Source organism: Panicum virgatum, chromosome 5K (assembly GCF_016808335.1).
Source record: "Panicum virgatum strain AP13 chromosome 5K, P.virgatum_v5, whole genome shotgun sequence".
Classification (NCBI taxonomy): domain Eukaryota; kingdom Viridiplantae; phylum Streptophyta; class Magnoliopsida; order Poales; family Poaceae; genus Panicum; species Panicum virgatum.
In genome coordinates this window covers 49,655,257-49,680,304 of record NC_053140.1, presented here as the reverse complement: position 1 = coordinate 49,680,304, position 25,048 = coordinate 49,655,257, and the positions used below count along the sequence as shown (strand labels likewise).

The 25,048-nt window shown below is 50.7% G+C and overlaps 4 protein-coding genes and 1 pseudogene across 4 annotated transcripts; 4 read left to right on the top strand and 1 right to left on the bottom strand.

Annotated features, from left to right (window-relative positions):
- The first annotated feature begins 1,496 nt into the window (after positions 1-1,496).
- LOC120708162 (E3 ubiquitin-protein ligase RNF185-like) lies at positions 1,497-3,050 on the top strand. Its single transcript, XM_039993283.1, has 2 exons — positions 1,497-1,742; positions 2,082-3,050. Exon 2 carries the CDS (start codon positions 2,098-2,100, stop codon positions 2,773-2,775), a length of 678 nt encoding a protein of 225 aa, XP_039849217.1. The 5' UTR covers positions 1,497-1,742; positions 2,082-2,097; the 3' UTR covers positions 2,776-3,050.
- Positions 3,051-5,432: 2,382 nt separating this feature from the next.
- Positions 5,433-7,749, top strand: LOC120710756 (annotated as a pseudogene).
- Positions 7,750-7,754: 5 nt separating this feature from the next.
- On the bottom strand, positions 7,755-8,750 carry LOC120710757 (zinc finger A20 and AN1 domain-containing stress-associated protein 3-like). Its single transcript, XM_039996347.1, has one exon. It carries the CDS (start codon positions 8,539-8,541, stop codon positions 8,026-8,028), a length of 516 nt encoding a protein of 171 aa, XP_039852281.1. The 5' UTR covers positions 8,542-8,750; the 3' UTR covers positions 7,755-8,025.
- Positions 8,751-12,789: 4,039 nt separating this feature from the next.
- On the top strand, positions 12,790-13,786 carry LOC120710755 (probable calcium-binding protein CML41). Its single transcript, XM_039996345.1, has one exon. The coding sequence runs from the start codon at positions 12,858-12,860 to the stop codon at positions 13,512-13,514; it is 657 nt and encodes a 218-aa protein (XP_039852279.1). The 5' UTR covers positions 12,790-12,857; the 3' UTR covers positions 13,515-13,786.
- A 7,875-nt stretch (positions 13,787-21,661) lies between these two features.
- On the top strand, positions 21,662-24,414 carry LOC120708160. Its single transcript, XM_039993282.1, has 4 exons — positions 21,662-22,380; positions 22,483-22,848; positions 22,952-23,135; positions 24,094-24,414. The coding sequence occupies exons 1-4, from the start codon at positions 21,808-21,810 to the stop codon at positions 24,135-24,137; spliced, it is 1,167 nt and encodes a 388-aa protein (XP_039849216.1). The 5' UTR covers positions 21,662-21,807; the 3' UTR covers positions 24,138-24,414.
- The last annotated feature ends 634 nt before the right edge of the window (positions 24,415-25,048 follow it).

The window sequence follows — 25,048 nt, the reverse complement described above, 5'->3', positions numbered from 1 at the left end:
CCAGAGCATGGCCAGCAGCCCAGCACGCTACTACGCTGTAACCCGGTTCCTGCCTGCAAGGCCGCCCGTGCCTTCCCTTTTTCCTCCGCGCGTGCGCGACGTTTCTCGTCGCTGACCCGCGCAAAAATTCTTATCGTTACCTCGGTAGAAAATGATGCCGCTGCCTGCCTGCTTGTTCGCGGGTGCCCGTCAGTTAGTGCTAGCGACGACGGCGACGGCGACGGCTTTCTGCGTTTATCAATCATGTGATGTGGAAGTGCAGTGACTTTGGGGAAGTTTTCTACACTGGGGTACCTGTCAGTCAGTCCGTCAGTGTGTCTTGCTTTCTGATGCCCGCCCGGGCGACCATTTGCCGGCCTCGCGCCACGAGTCAAGTGTAGAACACTGCAACTCTCCGTCTAGAATGCATTAGCATTACTTTATTGGTTCCTTGTGGAAAATAATGCAATTTTTTTTATCGTCAATCAACTGTGCGCGTAAGCTAGCTAGCAAAAATGTTCAGCCGCGTTAGTGGAAATTAGTGCAATAAAAAACGCCAGTCCGCCCTCGAACACTAGTCCAAACCGTAAGTTTTTTTTTCAGTTCCGGTTCCTCTTATAAAGCATTATCACAAAATAAATCTCTGCATAGAACAATATTTAAAGGTAGATCGTGCGCGCGCAGCGCCGGTGCCACTTAACGACAATGTTGAATTACACGGCCCATATAGTGACATCGACAACGATAATTTCATTAATCTCAAGATATAACATGGACAATTTTCTCGAAGTACTCAGAATGGTTGAACAATGTGTGCTCATGCATTCATTATAAGTGTGCACGCCCACGTGTATACAAGTGATCGTGTATGTTTACTAAAAAAAAGTGATCGTGTATGTAATGTGTGCTTCACAAAACAAAATAAAGATTTGCACATTCTCTTGTTATTGTGCAATATCCACCTCAATTATTGTAGGCAAAAGACAATATTTAAATTATACTAATAAATAAGTTAAAGTTTAACTGGTTTCCGCGACCATGATAAAGGAATGGCATGGCATGAAGCATAAGAGATAATTTAGCCCCCGCTTGGATTGAGTTTTTCCTATGATAAAACACGCCTGATGACCAACTTACCACGGAGGGCGCACTAATGGTTCCCAAATATCTTTTCAACCATTTTTAATTCGTTACAGTAGTGTCTCCAAAATCTCACCCAACTTCCATTTTTTTCTCAAGTGATGAAACATGTCCTGTCAGCATCTAGCAGCGTCATTTGGAAGACAAAACGGGAGAAAAGAGCGCGAAGTTTCGGCGGGCCGACCGTGCACCTAGAACACACCTAGCAGTAGCAGCGCTGTCAAGGCTCCCGAATCAATCCACCCACGCGTTGGTGCAGAAAGCACGCCACCGCAAATCCTGACCGTCCATCCGATGTCGATCAGACAGTCCCCACACCCCGCGCTGCTGCTGCTGCCCCCGCCCCCGACCTGAAAACGGCGAGGCACACGGCGTTCCCAGCAGTTCACTCGCACGCGCACACCGCCCGGTCGCTCTCGAGAGGCGCCCCGCACCGAGGTGGCGGCTCGGGCACATCCATTCCCGGCAAGGCGGGAACCCTCTTCCTCCCCCCAACCTCGCCGTCAGGCGCCGCCGGAGCGTTCCTGCTCGGCTCCTCGCTCCCGCGCGCTCCTCCTCGGGCTCCGGTGATGTCCGGTGGGCGGTGGTAACGGGTGGTCGCCGCTCTCTTCGCACGGATTTGGGTACGTCTCTCTAGCGGTTCCTGTTCGATGGCTGCTCCATTGCCGATTCGGATCCATTCCCTTCGATCTACGCGGTGGGCGGCATCTGGAAATATCCTAGATTAGACAATCTTTGTCGGATTTAAGCGTTCTTCTGCGGGGATAATTTTATTTATTTTTTGTTCAAAGCACAACCTGTAGAATCGGGGTGTCGGATCGGAATCGGTTCCTCCCAGTATTAGGATTACTAAATTATTTCGGGGATTTAGGTTGCGCTAGTGGAGGCTCCTGATCGTCCTGTTTTTATGGCTCTTGTCGGATCGTGTCGTGCCTTGAGTGAGTGATCTCCCCATCCTGCAGATCGGATTCAAGCGGCATGGCGAGCCGCGCCGGCGAGCCTGTGGCGAGGACCAACAGCGGCGGCGGAGGCAGCGGCAGCAAGGACTCGGGCAGCTTCGAGTGCAACATCTGCCTGGACCTGGCGCAGGACCCCGTGGTCACCCTCTGCGGCCACCTCTTCTGCTGGCCCTGCCTCTACGAGTGGCTCCACGTCCACGCGCACTCCCAGGAGTGCCCCGTCTGCAAGGCCGTCGTCGAGGAGGGGAAGCTCGTCCCCCTCTACGGCCGTGGTGGCACCTCCGCCGCTCCACGGGCGAGGTCCGTGGCCGGCGTGCAGATCCCCAGCAGGCCGACCGGGCAACGGCCGTCCACGGCTCCGCAGACTGACCACAACAACCATTACCCGCACCAGAACCCATGGTTCATGGGTGCTGGCGCCCCCCCTGTCACTGGTGGCCGGTGGGGAAATTACACTTTCTCGGCCGCCATTGGAGGGCTGTTTCCTTTGCTGAGCTTCCAGGTGCATGGGTTCCCGCAGGCTACCGCCTATGGGCCTGCAGCAGGGTTTCCTTATGGATATGGCCACTCTTTCCATGGGTGGCATGGGTATGGCTTCCCACGCCAGGCCCCGCAAGGCCAGCAGGTTGATGTGTACTTGAAGGTGCTGCTTCTCATAGTTGGTGTGCTTGTAATTGCCAGCCTGATTGCGCTTTAGATCATGCGTGGCTGGAGATACGTCTCATCCTTGTTGGTGTGCATGTTAGTTTTAGTAGGATTGCATCATAGATAGCTCCCATGGTTTGATGTCAGTGTGGAGAAAAGAAGTAGAATGATGTATCGGCTGGTAATTGTACTTGTGATAATCGGGGGCAGCTAGTACTTTGATCGTGTAAAGTTTCCATCGAAGTTTATAGGTGCATTTGTTGTGCTCCTCCCTTGAAGTTTGACCATGTTCATATTTCTTCAATGAAGTTTGCAAAATTATTTATACTACCTTGTGTGCTTATGTTCCTGCATGGTTATTATGTTTTTCACCTACTATTAGCTTGGGTAATGCATTGGCAAACTATGCGATCTAACCATTTTGAGATACAAGTTCTCCTGCATTATTTATGTCATATATGAATCCTTATTGTTTGTTTATGGAGGAGGAGAGATGCATCATTACTTGTGTTCCAATTTGAAGTTCAACCTGGCATCGACATAAACCTTAACTACTGCACATATTCTATAGGCTTTCTTATTTATCCATACTTTGTGTCCTGTTATTTTTACTTTGGATAGGAGCTTATATTTCCTGTATAATTGGTGGATATTAAGTCCAATACTCGTCCTGCCTGATTCAGATTAGTATTGAATCCAGGACACCCGACATGCCCTACATTTGCCTTGCTCTGCATTCAGATTTGGAGATCTATTACAAAAGTTTAGATTATAATGACATACAACACTTAGGCCTGTAATAATCTGTGTTATGGACATGTTATACTTTTTTCTTTTTCTGATGCTTAAGTTCAACATTAACAGGATGGACAAGCATGAATTTCTATTGTTTGAACATTGTCTCTTAAATGATCTAAAGATTTCAAGCTGTGTTCTGTATGATGGGAATATAATGTCTTTTTTAGGAATGCTAAACATCAATCGGGAGAAGATGACCAATCATTTTTTTTCTTTATTCTGAGTTATGAACTATCCAGCTTGTTGATTACATATTTCCCTGCAGCACTTGAGATGTATATCTTAAAAAAATTTCTGGTGAATATTGGTGCAATGCAGCACAAGTTATTCAGATCTTTGATGTTTGATCTACACTGTGGACTTGCGGTGATGTTAAATAGTACTGAAGTTCAACGATCACTGCATGAATAGCAATACAGTTGTGTATTTTGTGTTCCAGAATATCTAGCACTAGTTGCAGTTCAAACTTCAAACATGGATCAAGGATAGTTAGTAGAATCTGTTATATGATACTGGGCATGATTTATTCCATCTGTGAAACAAATGATCACTGCATGGATAGAAATACTGTTGTATATTTTGTGTTCCAGGGTATCTAGCACTAGATGCAGTTCAAACTTCAAACATGAATCAAGGTTAGTTAGTAGGATCTGTTATGTGATACTGGGCATGATTTATTCCATCTGTGAAACAACTTCTTTGTGCTTCTGAATACTTTGAGATATTGTAATTATGTCTGTATGTTGTTCATACTGGACCAGGATTATGCGAAAGCATATCCATCCATAAACATTGAGGCACGGAGCTCCGTCCATATGAGCTCTGAAGATTTTCTGCAGCTGCATCGTGCCGTTGACACTGCATTACCCATTGTGCTTCTTTGAATTGTCCTTATCAGATTGCTTCTGCATAGCATTTGTTCGACACATGACTTTTCTTTTTGTGGTGAAGTAAAACCCCCAACCGCAAAATGTGCCCGAGATATCTAACGATGGTAGTGATTCTTGTAGTTTTGATTAGCCTCCAGATCACACCGTTGGGGTCATATATAGTGCTAGCACCAGTCCTGAAGGTGTGTATAGAATTTTTCACAGGTGAATAAGAACTAGAAGGAAACAATTTACTGTATGTAAGCTAGACACCTCCAGGTTCGAGGTTTGATTTTTTTTTTAGCTGAATAGCCTCGAAACTGACTAGATGTGGGTTCAGACTTCAGACTTTTGTGGAAAGTTGATTTCAGCTGATTGAGCACTGCACTACAGATGCTGTGACTCCGAGCGGGTGAGTCTTCTCTGCAGTAACGCTGATGAACTTGCTCGAGGTGACGTATGGTTTGTTGGTTGGTGCCGGGGCAACTAGTTGCACGAAAATTCTGCGACCAAACCGAAACAAGAAACCAACTCTTATCCGCCGACACATTTTGACTCGCACCGTTGCGCTCACAGACCGTAGTAGTACACCTGAGTCGCATCCGGGTCACACTGCCAGTCTGCCACAGCCGCCGCCCGCCGCGCCTCCTCTGTTCAGAGTTCAGACCGGGCTGCAGCCAGCAGCTGAGCTCCGCACGGGGGCGTCGTCGGCGTCGGCGTCGGATAAGAGTTGGCTCGAGTTCCGGCGCCGCGCGAGCTCTATCCACAATGGCTGCGGGCACCAAACCCTCTCGGTCCACGTCGCGCCTCGCGCGCAGCAAGGCTATGCTAGCACTGTAGCACAGCAGCCGTACTAGCTCTAGCTCCGCTCGATCGGTGTCCGCATCCATGCGGGATGTGCGGTCAGCCCAGCTGCGAACTTGGACCCCCAACCTTGACCTGCACGTACAAAAGGAGGCCACGGCTCGTCTCGTCTGGTGTCCCGGTGCGTGTACGTGCACATCGAGGAGTGTGCAGCTCATCAGCTCGTACGTGCGCCGGAAGAGTCGTCGGAGCAGAGATGGCGCCGGCGCCGGCGGTGTCCTGGCGCTCGAGCTGGTCCGGCGAGTGCAAGAACCTGTGGCGCGTCGCGGGTCCGGTCATCCTGGCCTCGGTCTTCCAGCTCCTGATCGCCTTCGTCACCGCGGCCTTCGTCGGCCACATCGGCCAGGTCGAGCTCGCCGCCGTCTCCATCGTCAACGGCGTCATCGAGGGCCTCGCCTTCGGCCTCCTGGTAACCAATCCATCACCGATATCTATCCGTTGCGCCATGCCATGCTACAGCGCGTCGCGTTCCTGATCCCCGCTTCTCCGTTGCACGCGTCGTCGCAGCTCGGCATGGGGAGCGCGCTGGAGACGCTGTGCGGCCAGGCCGTGGGCGCCGGGCAGCTCCAGATGCTGGGCATCTACATGCAGCGCTCCTGGATCATCTGCCTCGCCACCTCGCTCGCCCTGCTCCCGCTCTACCTCCTCGCGTCCCCGGCCCTGCGCCTGCTCCGGCAGTCGCCGGCCATCGCGGCGGCGTCCGGACGGTACGCGCGCTGGTGCGCGCCGCAGCTGTTCGCCCACGCCGTCAACTTCCCCATCCAGAAGTTCTTCCAGGCGCAGAGCAGGGTGTGGGTCATGACGGCCATCTCGGGCGCCGTGCTCGCCGCGCACGCGCTGCTCAACTGGGTCGTCGTGGCCAGGCTCGGGCGCGGGATGGTCGGCGCCGCCGTCGTCGGCGACGTCTCCTGGTGGCTGCTCAACGCCGCGCAGTTCGCGTACCTCGTCGGCGGCTCGTTCCCGGAGGCGTGGACGGGGTTCTCGCGCAAGGCGTTCGCCAGCCTCGGCGGCTTCGTCAGGCTCTCCATCGCGTCGGCTGTCATGCTGTGGTTCGTGTGATCGTGTCGTGAGCCTTCTTCTTCTTCTTCTTCCTCCTTGAGTTCACTAATCACTGCATCCAAAAACTATTTAGTACTGTATTGACGACACATGTCTGTTCGGTACAGCCTAGAGATGTGGTATTATACGGCAGTGCTCATTCTGGTGGGTGCCTGAAGAACCCAGAAATTCAAGTTGGAGCGATTTCCATATGGTCAGTGTCACTTCGTTTCAGCTCTTCTAGAGGCATCTGCTTGTGTATCTCTTAGAACCGTTGGGACTTGGCAGGCCTGTGTGCCCTGTGAATCCGGTGATTTTGACATTTATAATTTTTTTATGGTTTTTGTAACAGCATGAACTATCAGCTTTGGACGCTGATGGTTGCTCTTGGCTTCAATGCTGCAGTAAGGTAACGTCCAACATTGCTTGGGCTCCCACCTGTTGGCGGTACTGACACACGTAGCTCTCCCTTTCTGTGATCGTTCCTCGTCAGTGTTCGCGTCTCGAACGAGCTTGGCGCCAACCACCCGAAGGCGGCCAAGTTCTCAGTGGTCGTCGCCACGGCCACATCGGCCGCCATCGGGTTGGTCTTCACGGCGGTCGCTCTGGCGGCGAGGAAGCAGATGCCTCGCCTCTTCACCGGCGACGGCGCGGTCGTCAAGGAGACCGCCAAGCTGGGGTACCTCCTGGCCGCCACCATATTCCTCAACAGCATCCAGCCCGTGCTGTCAGGTACTAGAACCTGCATCTCTCACTGACATTTTTTCAGTGAAAACACTGACGCGCGCAGTTGTTTCTTTTCATTCATGCTCTGTCTTCGTTGATGGTCGCAGGGGTGGCGATCGGTGCCGGGTGGCAGTCCTTGGTCGCGTTCGTCAACATCGGCTGCTACTACCTCGTCGGCCTGCCCCTCGCAGCCGTGTTTGGCTTCAAGCTGAAGCTCAATGCAACGGTAAGACAAGGCTGGATGCTGTTGAGGAATATGGTGATCTTTCTCGAAGGCACTTCACTGATTTTGTATGCTGTTGCAGGGGATTTGGGTGGGGGTGTTGATTGGAACGGTGCTACAGACTGTGATTCTGTTTGTGATCCTCTTCAGAACCAAATGGCAGAAAGAGGTATAGTAGTATAGTACTAGCTCGTATCTCTTTTTAATTTTTAGTTTATTTTCTCTCTCCTGATCCTCTGAAACATTGGGTCAGGCTATGCTAGCAGAAGAGAGAATACGGGTGTGGGGAGGAAACGTTGAGCTGCCACGGACTCAAGAATCAAGATCAACCGAAAACATTGCTGCACATGTTTGACAGAAAACTAACTATTTGTTGCAGAATAAAAACAACAATTGTTACCAGTTTCAGTCATCAGAATCATCCAGGGTGTGAGGTGTACAGTAGTAGTGTACTACTACTACTACTACTACTTGGCAGTAATAGAATTTGACATTGCGACAAACCAGATCGAGTAAGCAGATACGATCTTTGATTATACGAAAACGAGGACAAAAACAAAATTCAAATGAATGCTGATCATGTTCCCAAACATCAGCTGGTTACAAAACAGTGCGAACGGAATTGAGCCCTGATGGGCATGCATCGCACAAATCTAGCCAGACGCTGCTCTTCAGATCGAGACGAGTTGATGCGAAAGTTGCGACGGTTGGCCATACAGAATGTTTGCTTCTGATGATCTGAAGTTCTGAATCCATTGCACTGCACGGGCGTGAACCGCGACGATCAGATTCTGCCGGGCAGCTTGTCTCCCTTGATGAGGGGGTTGGCGCGGGCGATGGTGGCGCGGCCGGCGCCCTTGAAGTCGAACGCGCAGCCGTGCTCCTCCGCGTACCGGTGCATCCCGCAGAAGGTCTTCCCGCAGCGGCACACGAACCCCGTCAGCCCAACCTTCTTGCAGCACGCCGCGCACCGGTTCGGCTGCGCCTTCCTCGCCGCCTCGGGCGTGGGGGCGGAGGAGGACAACGATGCGGTGGCTTCAGCGACGTCTTTGGCCGGTACGAGACAGACGCTAGCGTCGTGCGCCGCCACCGCCGGTTCACACGCGGATCGCGCGACGGGTCCGGATGCCGCGGTGGCAGCGGAGGCGCCTGAGCCGCCGCCGCCGCTGACGACGCTGTGGTGCTTCTTGTAGCAGACGGAGCACATGTCGTGGGTGGCCGGGCTGCCGAAGAAGCCGCAGCCGGCGACGCACAGCTTCGCGGCGGGGGCGGCGCTCTCGTGCGGCTGGAACGACGACATCGTGCGATCTGAGGGGAGAGGGGACGGGACAAGATCGTGATCAGGGGTGCCGCGGCGTCGCAGGATTCAGGCGGTGGACTCGGGCGCGTGGATGATCTTGGCGTGAAGTCGCGGGGAGAGGGGACGGGACACGATCGTGATCAGGGGGTGCCGCGGCGTCGCAGGATTCAGGCGGTGGACTCGGGCGTGTGGTGGTCTGGTGGATGATCTTGGCGTGAAGTCGTGGGGAGAGTTCGGGCGGGGTCGCGGGGTATATATCGACGGACGATGCTCTCGCTCCGACTTGGATGCGAGAATATTTGGGGACTTGGAGTCTGGCTCGTCGGAAGTCGAAGTCCGCTCCGAAGTCCGGGTCTGTGCAATGTGCATCGACCATCGAGAAGGAAAACTAGCGATTCCTCCGGTCCTCCCCGTCCTCGCTTTACTACTGCCAGGCCTTGCTCTCGTTCTCGCTATACTGCAAAGCCCAATATGTAGTCAGGCCCGTTTGGGCCTTTTTCTTTTAACGAGGGGCCCGGTTCGGCCTATTTAAGAGAGAAGTGTCCGATTTAACCACGCACAAAACAGGCTTGAGGCTGGGATCAAGTGCGCAAGTACATTGATAATTTTCTCCGGAGATAAAAAAAAATTCTCCGAAAAATCTAAAACAAAATTAACGTGGAACTAAATTATTTTCTCTTGGATCTCAAAAAAAAGGAGAGAAAAAGATCTTACTAGGAGGGAGTACATAATTATTTCGAGTTACATTAAGTATATTGCTCGGATCTTAATTCGCAGAAAAAGTCCATTTTACTCCCCCTCACCAATTTGCTTTGTGCGCTTAACCCCCTAATAGAATTTAGGCTTAATTTAATGCCCCAATAATTTCAATTAGTCCAATCTACCCCTAATGATATTTCTCTTTTGTTACTCCGCATACGAATTAAATTTTGAATTCAAATATCTCGAGTGGATAGAGAACATGATATCGTATGTTACAAAAATACGTTAATTTTTTTTGGTTATTTTCATAGGTTGGAAATATTTGACACAAAATTTATCACATAGATACAAATCTGCATGAAAAATATTCATGAAAAAATCACAATGTATTTCTCTAGCATAGGGCATCATATTATAGGTTATATTGCAAAATTTGAAGCTAAAATTCCACTTGTATATGGAGAAATAAAAAAGGAGAAATTTCCGTAGGGGTAGATTGGACCAATCAAAATAGTTTGGTAAAGTAAATTGAGCCTCAATTTTGTTCAGGGGTTAAGTGGACAAAGTGAATGGTCAAGGGAAGTAAAATTGACTTTTCCGTAATCTGCCATCCATAACTTGATCGAACTCTAATTTGTTTTACTGGACCTCAGATTCGCCCCGCAGCCACGACTGTATGTAGACCCCACCCTGCAAACAGACGATTGGAATACTTCCTAAGAAAGATGAGGCTCACTACTGCAGATCGGGCCATTTGTCTTGGTTCCAAAGGGCGGCTTTTGTCCCGGGTGGTAGAACCGAGACAAAATGTCCCTCACGCTAGATTCGAATCCAAGACCTATTGCCTGGCGCATGGCTTTCTTACCAACTCATCTAAGTAGTATATGTGACTCAATAAAGAATAACTTCCTTTCGAACTATCACGTGGAGGGACCTTTTGTCCGGATTGGTAACACCAACCGGGACAAAAGAGTCATTTAGTCCGGGTTGGAGCCACCAACCGGGACAAAAGGGTCGCCCTTTAGTCCGGGTTGGTGTTACCAACCGGGACAAAAGGGTTGGGCCTTTTATCCCGGATGGAGCCACCAACCGGGACAAAAGACCTCTGTCCCCTCCCGCTGGCCCGGCTAGCCGTTGGACCCGGGACAAAAGCCACCTTTTGTCCCGGGCCCAAAGTCAGTCGGGACAAATGGCTTGGAACAAAGTCCTGTTCTGTAGTAGTGGCTGGGATCAAGATCAAGTACGTCCACGTACAAAGTATCCTATCATTAGTACGGTACCTATCATTTCCAACTTAATTCTCTTCTATCTAATGGGGCCAGGTACTTGCTCTGTGGGCTACGTTAAGCGCGCCAATCAGATGGCACCATTGCAATCTCATGATTAACTTGATCATCTGGTACGCACCACCGGAACGAGCTGACCTTTTAATGTGTGCCTCGAATTCTCTCAGGCCGTCTGCACCTGCACGCAGAGCGGCGGCTGAGGGCGGGCGGCAGAGCACGTTGGCCGCCAGTCTGGAGTCTGGACCAGCAACGGCAGAGCGCGCAACAGCAGCAGCTCTCCTTTAAGCACGCACGCTCAGCTCCGCGGAAGGATCAGAACCAGCAAACGGCTCGAGCAGCCGGAAAGGGCTCGACGCGCGCGCCGAAACTTACAAAAGCCATGGCGCCCGGCCGCCTCGCTGGCTCGGCGAACCCGCCGCTGGGGAGGCCGGGACCTCGTCCCCGTCGACCAACCAGCGACTCCCCCCGCTCGTGCACGCAGCTTCAGTTCGCCCATGCGCGCCGCCGCCGGCGTCCCTCTTCCAAAGTCCACGGCTCCAAAGCCACACGCGCGGCGGCCTCCCAAACTCAAAGCGAGGGGCTTTCCGCTCGCGCGCGTGTCGGGCAAAGCCGAGCTGCTCCTCGAGCCCTTGCGGGTAAACCTCGCTCGCCGGAATCCTGCCGCTTTGGTATCCTATCCTAGACGACTAGACTAGACGTGCTTTTCTTTCTTTTCCTCTCCGCCCCACTTCCGGGGACGTGACCATGCACGGCCGTTTTTGCTGCCGGCCGGTTGGTTTCCTGGGAACGGAAGAAGCCGATATCGACCCCGGTGAATTCGCACCACACCCGCCTTTCGTCCTCGCCGAGACGGTCAGGAAGTGAGTCAAGTGACCAGTGACGCATCCTGCACGAGTGCAAACTCGGTCATCTGCCAGCCCGAACCGCACCGTACCGAAAAAGGACGGGAGCGTTCACGAGTAAACTAACCACAGGCGCGCATGCATCAGCTAGCGCATGCAGCTGCGAAGGTTCGCACCGGCCACCGGCGCCATCTTTTTTATCCCGGCCGGCCGGGACGAAGCCGGCAGGAAGCTTCGTGCCCGGCCGCACCGGGCCCCGCGCGCTGACGCGATCCCGCCTCCCCGCGCCGGCCACCTCGAGCTCCCGGCGACGTCGCTCCGGGGAGCTAGTGGTGGTTCAGGTGAGGCCGCACTTGTCTGCTTCCCGCCGTTGCGATCCGCAACTTGCAACGGAGCGGGATTGGATTTGGTGGCGGGTGATGGCAACACAGATGAGGAATGCGTGAGAAATACGATAAACATGTGGCGGGAAACATGTGCTACGTTAGTAGTAAGTGATCAATCGATTAATTAAACCGATGCCCTTATTACTTCTGGTGATTGGGATGGTCCGTCCAAACAAAAAACAACATCATCAGTGTGGCGACGAAGCCATTCAGAACTAGGCTACTAGCTAGCTAATAATCGATGACGATCGGGAGCATGCATCTAGTAGCGTTTGGCGGCTACTGACATCGTACAAGCCGAGAGCAAAAAGAAAAAGAAAAAAACTGTAACTAAGCAAGTCATGGTGAAAGCGGAACGCAGCGCTTGCGTAAGCCGTGAGGAGAGACGAGGAGCAAGCCTGGCAACCTGGAGCGAAGTCCTAGCGGTATCTAGTTTCGGAGGCAGGGATATCCCTGGCTATCTAGCTAGTCTGAAGTCTGAACCAAGAAGGATCTGATAGGCATAGAATGGAGCACCTAGCATAGCAAGCTTCCGACGGCGTTCTCCATGTTCCGAGGAGTATCCTCCCATCGATCGGACAAACATGCTGTTTGTTCATGAAACCTCCCGTTTATAACTAAGTAAGATCAAGTTAATTTTTGATTGAAACTTTTGCATGACATCACGCCTATGAATAAATTCGATCAAGGATTTCAAATGCAAAATCGGAAGGGTCTGCATTTTTCCTACCGTCCCTTTGCAAGCAACTGACAACTCATGCGTCCATTTCCAGTGCTCATACAAAGGATAACTTAAGGAATTATCTGCTCGATGCCTCGATCGCCAATTCACAGTGGACCATTGGATGGATGCATGGAGGGACCCTTCCGAGCTCCGAGACAGAAAGCACGGGAAAAACAAAAAAGCCCCGTGAAACTTCCCCCACTGCGCGCAGTAAAATACCGCCCTGAGCGCTGGGCCCCACCGTCTCTCCTCGCCTATATATACCGCACGCGCCCACCCGACCGCAGTGTCTCTTTCCACGGCCGCAGTGTTCACCACCAGCTCGCCGGCAGCCTCAGGCCTCAGCTCGCACAGACATCGCCGCGAAGGTCAGAGAATGGCGGACATCGAGGTGTCCAGGCCGTCGAAGCGGCTGTCCCCGAAGCGCAGCGGCAGCTTCAAGCTGAGCCTGCCCGGGCTGTTCTGCGGCCAGTGCAAGGCCACGGCGGTGTCGTCGCCGCCGGACTCCCCCACGGGCGGCGTCGGGTCGGGTGCGCGGTCGCTGTCGTCGTCGTCCGCTTCCGCGTCGGCGTCGTCCTCGGGCACCTCCCGCGGGCGCGACCGCGTGGCAGAGCTCCGCGAGATCTTCCGCCACTTCGACCGCGACATGGACGGGCGCATCTCGGGGCGGGAGCTGCGCGAGTTCTTCGCGTCCATGGGCGACGGCGGGCTGGCCGCGCTCGGGCAGGGGCTGGACGGCGTCGGCGGCGGCGGCGGGGAGGACCTGATGCTGGGGTTCGAAGACTTCGTGCGCATCGTGGAGAGCAAGGGCGGCGAGGAGGAGGAGCGCGAGGACCTGCGCCGCGCCTTCGAGGCGTTCGAGGCCGTCAAGGGGTCCGGCCGGATCACGCCCCGGGGGCTGCAGCGCGTGCTCAGCCAGATGGGCGACGAGCCATCCGTGGCCGAGTGCGAGGCCATGATCCGCGCCTACGACGACGACGGCGACGGCGAGCTCGACTTCCACGACTTCCACCGCATGATGAGCCAGGACTAGCTAGGACTTATTCTTCTTTTTCCTTCGTTCATTCGCCTTTGCCTTTAATTTGAGTCCTGATCGATTCTCGTGTGTTACCTTTAGATTAGAGGCCGTTAGTTCTTCAGTTTGTTCGTGTGGGTCGTGGTCTGCGTGTGCGCAATGGGCGCGCGCGAACGCGGCGTGGGTTTTGGGACGTGCCGCCTGTGTGTGTGCTTGGAGCTACTGGTACGTGTGTTATGAGTGTTCTGGATGTTGTCACGTGCTGCGTGCATGCTGTTGTTGACGTCTCAGCCTCAGCTTTTGCCAGTGCTGCAGTGTTGGAATTGAAACTGTAACGTACGCACGCCAGAGCGGGACATGAGCCTTCTCTCCGCTTCAATTCTGCCGAGAGAGCTGCGCCTGCGCTGACGGAAAACGGAAACTCCTACTACTCTCTAGCCGTAGCGATCGACCTCGGTCGGCGGCGCCTCGTCCCATAGCGTCTGTGCGCGGAGATACAATGGGTCAGCAGTAGACTACTGAGCAGTCAGCTAGCTTGTTCATCTTTATCCATCCGACTCCCTCTAAAATTTGGATCACTTCCGTCTCAATGAATTTTCGATCGACCCAATAACCCAGACAGAGACAAATAACTAGCGTCCCTATTGTCTATCTGTGCCAACCAGGTGGGCCAAAGGTCACTGGGCTCACACTTACGCACGGAATCGATCAAACAATGAATAGCATAATAATTGGATTTCAAATCCTAATGCTCCTAGGGCCAATATTCGGAAACCGTGATGAAGTAAGGTTCTGTTTGCATCACCAAGGACTGAACTAAAGTTTAGATGAGTAAGCTATTAGTGGGCTAAGTTTTAGTTCATGCCTATTTGGTATGGACAAAATTGTAGAAGGGACACATCACACGTGTAGAAATATAGAGATATCATTTTTGCCCTTCGATTGTGTTGTTGATGTGCATGCATGTACATAGTTGTTGTATTTCTTCATTATTTAAAAAGAATATATCAGATGCAAACCAACTTCTCCGTGCAAAAGATTGTATATTTCTTATGAGTAAATAAATTCCTATTTTTCCGAAGAGTGGATTATTTTATTTATTCAATATAAAGGTTACACTCAAGAAAATGATGATAAAAAAAGAAATAAAGTACATTAGATAAAGTTGTTATATCGACTACCCTCTTTTAGTACAACTAAAACCACCATCATGCTAGGTCGAAGGAAGGGAACTAGGGCTATGATAATACAAGTAAGTTTGTTGGTGCCGCATGTTACATATATGGTTGACCATTACATGGATACTGTTCAGTTTGGAGCTCCTCTGTTCTCTGCCATAAGCTTTTCAATGTAGCGATCCCTTATCGACATGACGACAATCATTATCAAAATTATCATGCTTGCAATGAATGAGGTTAGTCCTACTGCTGGCCAAATCGAAATCTTCATGAAAATGGTGATCCCAGCAGCGACGAGGATGCAATGGAGCAACAGCACGCAAAGACTCTACAAAGCAATAAGCCAGAGGGGGCAGGAGAACATTAGTAAAATGTAAATGTATATATAACGCAAAAAACCATTAGCAGACAGAACTGAAAATAAATTATTTCAAAATGGGGATATAGAATTTGAGATAATGTTTGACTTACAGCAATGACCCTAGCAATTTCGATATCCTCGTCCAAATCCACTCGGCCTCCCTGAGCCTGAGTACCGCTCTCAAGATCAACAACAGCCGCTTGCCTGGGCTGTTTTGGTTTGGCCGTCCCTCCTGTTTTGACGACAGCTGCCATCGTTCTCTCCAAATTTGCTTAGCGATGATATCTTGGCCTCTATATTAGAACACGTGTAGAGCGAGCTGTTCCAATTGAGGTCTCGATGCGGTGGAAAGGTCTTCCTGTGGGCAAATTTATATAGGCCCGGATAGCCGCGCCGGACACGTCTCGGTCAAGGTTTCCGAGCCGGACTACGGTCGTGGTGCTGCGGCGCAGGGATCTAATTATAGTCACTGTCAAATTCCGAGCCGGACTACGGTCAAGGTTTCCGAGCCGGATCTAATTCGCAAACAAGCAACCTAGCTTTGCAGCTCCGGCGTCAATTCAGGACTCCGCTTCTCTCCTGATGGCCACGAGCAGTTGCTGAACCGACTCAGAGGCGCCTCTCCTTCCAAATCTGTCAAGAAAATAGAGCAAACAACGAGTCAAAGCCTTTACTCCTCCCCTTGTATCCGACGCACGCAAGTACGCATAGTCAAGAAAGTGCACGCCTAGCATGCTTAGCATTAGTTCCTGTGTTACACGGTCCAGCTTGGACTCCTAAACACACACGATCGATGCATGAGCACCGTCAACTACCGTGCGGAGTGCGTCGCGCCGGGCTCGGCAATTGAGCCGCCCCGTGCACATTCCAAGACAGAATGTTGGTCAATTTTTTGAAAAGCAATGTTTGTGTTTAAATCTACAAAATTTACACCAAGAACATCGAATGTTTGGACACATGCATAGAGTATTAAATGAAATCTACTTACAAAATATTTTGCACGGATGGATTGTAAATTGTGAGATGAATCTAATGAGCCTACTTAATCCATAATTTGCAATAATGATACTACAGTAAACATCCGCTAATCATGAATTAGTTAGGCTCATTAGATTCATATCGCGGTTTACAATCCATCCTTACAAAAAGTTTTGCAAATAAATTTTATTTAGTACTATGAAATAGTAAGATTCTGTTTCCAAATTTTTACCACTAAAAATATAAACACATTTTGAAATGGAAACTTTTCACATTCGAAATATTATAGACTAACTACAAAACTTGTCTGTAAATTACGAGATAAATCTATTAAGACTAATTAATTCGTCATTAGCACATGTTTACTATAGCAATTTAGTGTCTAATTATGATCTAATTAGGCTCATTAGATTTTGTCTCGTAATTTACAAATAAAATATACAATTAGTTTTTATTTAGTCTAAATTTAATACTTTATGTCTTGTCTTTAAGCAAGACATAAAGTCGCTGTCGAGCGCTCTGGCTATCTTGCTTGTGAAATTTCAAACTAAGGGTCTGTTTAGTTCATTTTGCAAAATAATTTTGCAAAGGAATCTTGGTCATCTGAAGTACTAAATGAAGTCTATTTGCAAAACTTTTTGCATAGATGTGTTGTAAATCGCGAGACGAAACTAATGATGCTAATTAATCCATGGTTAATCAATAATTAGTGGATGGTTACTGTAGCATTACTGTTGCAAATCATGGATTAAGTAGACTCATTAGATTCGTCTCGCGATTTACAGCCCATCCATGCAAAAGGTTTTGTAAATAGACTTCATTTAGTGCTTAAAATTAGCAAGATTCCGTTTCACTTTAATGCGTTTACAGTTTTTTTACATTTACATGTAAAGAACTAAACATGGCCTAAATTCGTTTGTCTTCCCTCCTCTGTTTCATAAAATTTGCACATTAAAGATCGGACACGCAAATCAATATATAACGGAAAATTACAAAAATATTTTATGTCTTGTCTTTTGTCAGAAGGATTTAGATATTATTTTATTTTTTTTGAGAAGACTAAGAATACTTTTATCTTTTATAATAGTTGAGTTAAAATAACAATTTTTTGTGGGAAAAAATTTAAACTTAAATGTGTAATTATTTTGAGACGGAGAGGGAGCAGGGCGCTATAGCAAAACTGCATAGGAAGACTAGCGCGCGAAGAGCGAGGCAGCAGACTAGTCACGCATCAGCGCCGACGTACCCGCACGCCGCATTCTCCCCTGCAGCCGGCGCGCCGGCCGGCCGGCCCATCAATGCGCTCATGGTTGCCCGGCTTGTTCCCTTCCCGCTCGTCGTCTTCGTCCGTGCTTCGCCGTCGCGGCGCGAGGGGTTCACCATCGTCCGCCCTGATCCTTGGCCCTTTTCCTCTGCCCCTGTCGCCATGTTCCTTCGCGTGCCAGCCCCAATGGCCTATCCTGTCACTGCGAGACACTGGCAGGCTGCTTAGGAGATTCAATTGCCAAGCAAAGAACTCGCGTTCTTTTTCTGGTATTCTAGAAAGAATAAGAAGTCTTATTTGAAAAATGAACCGATGCATTTTAAATTTTTGGGGAAAATTTGCTGTGTTATTAGCAAATCTAGGCCTCTTTTGTTGGTGGTTAATTGGTTATACGGATCATCATTCATCAATACACACGGACAGCCTTGGTGTGAGATTCCCCACATCACCTCCCTGCACGTAAATGGAAACAAAAAAAGATTCTGAGAGCGAGAGGAAAGTGCCTGCAAAAGGACGCCGCTTTCTCTTTTTTTTTAAAAAAAAAACGCGCCCCTTTAGTCCACGACCGCGGCGGCTTGACAAATCCTTGGGTCTCTCGCGGAGCCCCCCCGCCACGAGTCAGAGCCAGAGCCAGCCGCTTCAGGCTCACTGACCAATTGACCATACTGCCACTCTCTGGTAATGTATAGTACATGGTGCCTGCCTGCCACCACGGTCACCCCGTCCCATCCGTCCGTCCACCCATCGCTGCTGAGAACCAGTGCCGGGGCATAGTAGCTCTAGGATGAATTTTGCGTGCCACATTGACATTGCCCTGGGACCGCAAGCGGACGTGTTTGCGCAGGTGATGGGCAAGACACGGGACGAGACCGCCAGACCGGTGCAGGTTCGCGTTCTAGCACGTCGTTGCCGTGCTCTGCCCCAGGCCCCAGCACAGGATAAGTCACGGTGGTCGGGACCGTGCAGGTTCGCGTTCTAGCACGTCGTTGCCGTGCTCTGCCCCAGGCCCCAGCACAGGATAAGTCACGGTGGTCGGGACTGTGCAGGTTCGCGTTCTAGCACGTCGTTGCCGTGCTCTGCCCCAGGCCCCAGCACAGGATAAGTCACGGCGGTCGGGACCGCCAGGGGTCACCAACTACTGGGGCCGCAGGCGATCCGCCCGACCGACTCAAGTCTTGCGACTTGCGAGCTTGATTGGCTGGCTCCACGAGTTGGACAGCAGGCTCCGGCTCCGGTGAGGCTGTCGAGGACCGACTCGCGGCTCGCGTGCCGAAGCTGACGGCCAAAGCTGACGGTTTCTGCCCATGCTGTCTTGCACTAACTCCAGCCCTCCCCCACCCCTCACCCCCAAAACGCACAGGGAATCTTTGTCCCCATCTGCTAGTCGTTTAACCGGACGGCGGCAGCACGGCCATCTTTTTTTTGAAAGACCAGCACGGCCATCTCTTTGCTTTTCCGGCTGACGAGCCGACGTCACGTGAGGCCGGAGCGCACCTGCCCACAGCGACCCAATGCCCGCCATGGCCGCCACCGCCGAGGCTCTGAGCGCCGCCGGGCAGCTCGTCGTCCATGATGGCCCGGTAGCAAGGGAACCCCTGAAAGATGTTGCTGCCACCGTAGTCCTTGTCCGGATGACCACCGTGGTCCATGGCCACTGTCGCCATCTGTCTACGGCGGTGACGTCGACGTCGATGGTGTTCGCGGTGAAAAATCCGCGACGGTTCGCAGGTGGTCGATGACCTTATACACGAGAAATTCTTACGGCGAAGGTAAGGCGGCAAGCCCAATCAAGGTTAACCTAACCGGTGGGAACCGGTCCGGTTTGACCGGTTACCGGTCAAACCGGTCCGGTCCGGTTCCGGTTCCGGCCGGTACCCAACCGGCCAAAATTCAAATTTTAAATTTGAATTCAAAAAATAAAAAATTTCCAAAAAAATTTCTAAAAATACTTCAAGGTGTGATGAATTTAATGGTGTCAAATTTTCTCAAAAATTCATTCATTTAGTATAGTTTGTGAGAATTTAAAGTTAAATCAAAAAAGAAAAAGAAAAAAAATGGGCCGGCCCATGAAGGCCCACCGATCAAACCGGTCAAACCGGCCGGTAAACCGGTCAAATCGGTCGGTAAACCGGTAAGACCGGCCGGTAAACCGGTTGCACGGGATTATTTGAATTTCAAACCGGTCAAACCGACCGGTAAACCGGTAAAACCGGCCGGTAAACCGGTCGGAACCGGTTGCTCGGGAAAATTTGAATTTATTTGAATTTGGATTTGAATTCAACCGGTTTCCACCGGTTACCGGCCTAACCGGTCCGGTAAACCGGTACCGAAGGGCGGCGGTAACCGGTTTCCGGTTGGGAAATAAAACCCTGAGCCCAATATGACTTGCATGATACATCTCCTAGGCCTAGGCATAATCAACCACAATAAAAAAAATGAACTGAAATGACAGATATCGAAACTGAAATTTTGGTCACAAATTCGGTCTCAGCTTGTAACTAATCGAATTTTACTCGATTAACTCGATTCTAACCATTGTTTACTTGAATTAACTGAAGAGGCGAAGAAACCGAAATCTTGAAATCCAATCCTGATTCCACGGTCGATTGGGACGATGGAAACGCACCATCGACTTGCAACTGGTACATGGTTGGCTCCCACCACTGCTCCTTCTCCTGCTCTTTTTTTTTCTTTATGGGCAGCTTCTCCTCCTAGGCTCTCCCTTCCCCTTCTCCTTCCCCTCCCTCTCTCTCCCCCACCCTTCCCTCCCGTTTCCCCTTCCCCTTACTCTCTCTCCCGCATCGGTGGCGCGCCAGCGGATGGGAGGCCGCGTGCGGCGAGCTGGCGGGAGAAGGCACGGCAGCGGGGAAAAGCGCGGCGCTGACCGGCGGCGGGGAGGGGAGGCGTGGCAGCAGCGGGAACCTCCCCCGGGCGGCGGCGGCGGCGGGGAGGGGAGGAGGCGCGGCGCGACGGGTCGTCAGCGGACTGCGTAGGGAGACGCCGCGGCGGGGCCGGTGGCGCTGACGGCGGCGAGCTCTGGCTAGGGGAGGGGGACTCCGCGAACTTCGCCCCTAACGGCGAGCGGCGTGGCAGGGCCACGGTGGGCTGTTGGCGGAGGCGGCGGCGAGCTTCGTCGTGTTCGCGGTAGCTTTTTTTTTTTGCTTTTTTTCATTTTTGGATGCAATTTTTTTACAAATTTTTTTGGATGCAAAACTTTTCCTTCAATTTTTTTCAACTATTCTGAAATTTTTTTGAATCAAACTTTTGTCATCAAATTCTTTCCCTTTTCTCCCCTCAAACTATTTTCCCTTAAAAAATTTTCTTTGAAATTTTTTCGTCACAAAATGAAAAAATATTACTAAAAAGGAAAATAATGATTGGTCGAAAATTGACAGTACGGAATTTTTCGTGCGGTCGCCCTTAAATTAGAAAACCCCGTCTTGAAAAGAAGCCCATTAGCAAATTTTATACGGGGCGGGGGCCTCGATAGCCGCGGCGGACACGGGAATGAGTCCGTCTCGATCAAGGCTCCGAGTCGGCCGGAGCACGGACGCAGTGTGCGGCGGCGCTCGGTGAAACCAAACTTTAGTTGCATAATTTCAAATTTGAAATTTCGAAACTATCACATGCATAAAATATTAAATTTAGATAAAATAAAAAACTAATTACACAGTTTTCTTGTAAATTGTTAGACGAATTTAATAAATCTAATTAGGCTGTGAATAGAAACTAAATTGCTATAATAATTACTATAGTAAATATGTGTTAATGATAAATTAATTATTCTCATTAGATTCGTCTGGTATTTTACAGACGATTTTTATAATTAATTTTGTGATTAATCTATATTTAATATTTAAATGCGAAAAAAATTCTCTTCCAAAATTTTTAAAAGAGTCATCTAAACAAGTACAAGGGGTTTTTATTTAAGAGAAAAAACTTGAGGGGGGTCTCTCGTGTAGACCTGGGCATGGGCTGCCCGACCCGACGGACCCGACCCAACCCGCCCGAAAATAGCCCGACCCGACCCGACCCGAAGAGTTTGATGGGCGGGCTCGGGTCAAAATTTTTGACCCGGTATGACTGACGGGCCGGGCACGGGCTAAAAATTTTGACCCGAAACCCGAAAAACCCGAAGGAACCCGACATTTTACATAGGTCCGGCCCGACCCGACCCGAACCCGACCCGACCCGACTGGCTGTCGGGTCGGGTGCGGGCTCAATTTTACGGCCCGGCCACCGGGTCGGGTCGGGCACGGGCCGATAGAAAAAACACCGGGTTTTTTTTGGCCCGACCCGAACCCGACCCGGCCCGGAGGATGCCCAGGTCTACTCTCGTGCCTGCTTGTGCCTGCAGACTGCCCATGAGTGGAGGGGGCGTGGCTCCGTAGGTCTTGTCTTGTCTTGTCTGAGAGGACACACGGTGGGAGCCGAGGCCATACTCCTACTGTCCTACTAGCCCGCTTCGATTCTACCGCCGCCGCTTGGTTTCTACCGCCGCTCACTGTTTCCAACATCCACCAGCTAATAATGTCCCAGGCTGGCGGAGAACCGAGCGGCAACGGTAACATCTTCGCTGGGAGTGTGACCCTCGACATCGGCATCGGCCCCATCATCAGGCAGGCCGGCGACGGCCAGCTCGTCAGCGGTGCGGGCGGCGAGGAGGCGCTGCGCGGCGGCTTGGGCGAGGCTGCCCGTGGCGGCAGGCGCGACGCTCGCCCGGCTCTCCATCCCGGCCATGGCGGCGCGGGCGCTCAAGGTGATACGGCCAACCATGGCGGCGGCGAAGCCATTGGTGGGCACGGAGTACATGGGCACGGCAACGTGTTCATGGATGGAGGTGGCAGGGTCACCATCACCATGGGCCCGCTGGAGAGGATCGCGGCTGCTCGTCAGGGCGGCGGGCATGCCCAGCGCGGCGGTCGGCGCGAGGTCCGCCGTGGTGTCCAACACCTTCATGGCGACGCAGGCCCTGTGAGGGGGCAGGCCCGTGGTGTTCATCCATTCCACGGCGATGGAGGCCCTCGCGCCGGCCACCTCGTTCCGCATCGCGCAGCCCCTGCCGTCGCCGCCGTCGCCGATCGTGAGCGCATGGACGCCAAGGTAGGTGACCTTGTTTTCTCTTTATTGGCGTTGTTTTTGCAAAAAAGGTCTCTTTTTTTCTCCATTCGTGTTTTCTTGATTGCTCTCTTTCACTCTTTGTAGCTGCAATCAATGATTCGTCCGGTCGTTGGATGCTTAGTGGTCGCTATTGTGGGATTTCTTGGGGCCTGTATTACCCTTGCTCCATCCAATGGGTTCAAGACAGCCAGTATTGTTCTACTTGTTACGTTTGCATGCGTGGCACCTATATGCTTATTGATGATATTTGCGCATCACGACAGCCCATCGACCGGAAGAGATTTTTCTGCTGCCTTGTTCATCTCCTTCTTTCTGTGGTTGTTTGTGAGCATCGGCATGTTTATGGAGTCAAGTCTGCTGCACCTTCACAAGGCTGTTCCATCTTGCCTTATTCCTCTGCTCACGAGTGTCGTCCTGTGCTATTGGGGCCGCAACTTCACTCATCCTACGGTAATTTAGATGTTTATTTTCCATTTGTATTTATTTTCGTTTCTAATGCTTCATTTGCTTGATAGTATTTACTGACATCTTGCATTTTCCTTCCAACTCAAAGTGTTTGAGTAACTTGATGAGGTGCTGCTCCGTGGTTGAGCCGCCGCCGCGCCAGGAGGAGGAGAAGGTGGAGGAGGAGGAGGAGCTGCCTGAGCGCGAGGACGAGGAGCGGGAGCACGCAGAGGGCGAGCGGCACCCTGATGATGACGATCACCAGGACGAGCACAGCGAGGCTGCGGGTTATGATCACCAGTAGGGATGAAAGTAGGAACGGGAAAATCTCGTACCGACCGACACCGTATATCCCGACCGAATATCGAATTTTCGGGAAAATCCGAATTCAGGAAAAAATCCGAGAAATTCCGGTGAAAGTGGGAACGGAAACGGTTGGGCACTTTTCCCGACCGTATTCGCAAATCCCGTATTTTAACGGGAACTTCCCGTTTTTGTACCGGATTGTTCCCGCATTGGATTAAAGAGATACGCAGGAGCTATTGCAGCTGGGAGCATTGGTGGCCTGGTCTTCTATATAGAGCGCGGCTCCTCCTTTCTCAGCTTGTGTACACAAGGTGGGACTAATTGAGTTGTCTAGCGGCTGGCGCTTTGCTGGCTGGCTGCTGCCGTGCTTGTGGGCCGCATGGGCCACACTCGTTGGTGCCTGGCACATTTGCTGGCCGGTGCCTTGCTGCCGTGCATGTGCTAGCTGATAGGTAAGGGCGTAAGGCCATGCGGCATGCAGCTGCTTCTTTCTCTTTTCCATTATTTTTTTTCATTTTTCAAATTTAGATGTAAAATCACAATATATCTTGTTTTATATTCTTACTTTTGACCAATACCTATCAAGTGTGGAGTGTGCTTATGCACGAGTTATTACTTGAATCATAGTGTAATGATCTTTCGAATGGTATTGGCATCTATAACTAATAGTATTATTTTAGCCTACGTACTATGCATAGTTGTATCCATTGCATTGAGTTGAACATTTAGAGTGGTTATATGTGTGGGTGTTACCGTTTTTTACTATCGATTCCCGACTGTTACCGATGTATTTCCGATCGAATTGGACCGTTTCCGATATCCCGCATAACCGATTTCGTTTTCCCGACCGAACTTTCCCGTTCCCGTTTCCGTTTCCGAATAAAAATATGAAAACAAAAATGGTTAGGGTATTTTCCCGACCGATCCCGACCGCTTTCATCCCTAATCACCAGGGCGAGGGTGACCACCACGACCACGAGGGTCTCTAGAGCAGGAGCACAGCCAGCCGCCAGCCGCCAGCCCGTGTGCTGTTTCAGCAGCGAACCTGAGCATGAAGGCGTTCTGCACTCGGTCCGTCTCGTCGCCTTGGCTACGGTGAATCGGTGTTGGCTTTTTTGGGTGTCATTAGTTTGTTGTTATTAGTCGGATTTGTTCCCTCGTCATGTTACTGTACTGTTTAATTATTGTACTTTGACAAAGTTTGTCATGAAATGCTGGGCTGCCATCGGTCCCAGTCCTATCATGGATCATGTCTCTTCAACTTCAGTCCTTTTTGTATGTATTACAATGTCTGGGAAATCGCTAGCTCTATCTAGTCAGAATATTGGTAGCACACTGACCGTCCTTTTGTTGTTACCATAGGAAACTGCAAATCGCAAGTACTTAAACACATATAAAGCACGAAAAGGGGAAGCCGTATATATCCTTGTAAATTGTATCCTAACACAATCTGTGAGGGCTGTGTTTAGATGTGAAAAGTGAAGCTGAAAAATACTGTAGCATTTTTTTTGTATGTGGTAAATATTGTCCTACTATGGGCTAATTAGGCTCAAAATATTCATCTCGCAACGTACATCCAAACTGTGCAATAAGTTGTTTTATTTATCCACATTTAGTGTTTTATGCATGCGTCATTTGTTATATTTAATGTTTCCATGTGATTTCGATGTGAGAAAGTTTGGAGAAACTAAACACAGCAGAGGCTGGTTGCCACGTTTTGAAATTCTGACAACTGCAATTCCTTTAATCAAATTTTAAGAAAATCCCCCCTCCTGTAACAGTTATAAACGACGGGCCATGTTGACTGCTCGCAACATGCATTCAGTCTCTTCCATGCGGCACGCACTAATTCCGACGGGTATAAGACCTTGTCAAGGTTTTTTTTTCTCGGAGTCCGGAG

What these genes read in the sequence shown, in the direction of transcription:
- LOC120708162 (XM_039993283.1), top strand. Translation starts at nt 2,098, where the DNA reads ATGGCGAGCCGCGCCGGCGAGCCTGTGGCGAGGACCAACAGCGGCGGC.
- LOC120710755 (XM_039996345.1), top strand. Translation starts at nt 12,858, where the DNA reads ATGGCGGACATCGAGGTGTCCAGGCCGTCGAAGCGGCTGTCCCCGAAG.
- LOC120710757 (XM_039996347.1), bottom strand. Translation starts at nt 8,541, where the DNA reads ATGTCGTCGTTCCAGCCGCACGAGAGCGCCGCCCCCGCCGCGAAGCTG.
- LOC120708160 (XM_039993282.1), top strand. Translation starts at nt 21,808, where the DNA reads ATGTCCCAGGCTGGCGGAGAACCGAGCGGCAACGGTAACATCTTCGCT. An exon ending in GCAACTTCACTCATCCTACG is followed by an intron (nt 22,849 to 22,951) that starts GTAATTTAGATG and finishes TCCAACTCAAAG; the next exon opens with TGTTTGAGTAACTTGATGAG. An exon ending in CAGCGAGGCTGCGGGTTATG is followed by an intron (nt 23,136 to 24,093) that starts ATCACCAGTAGG and finishes CTTTCATCCCTA; the next exon opens with ATCACCAGGGCGAGGGTGAC.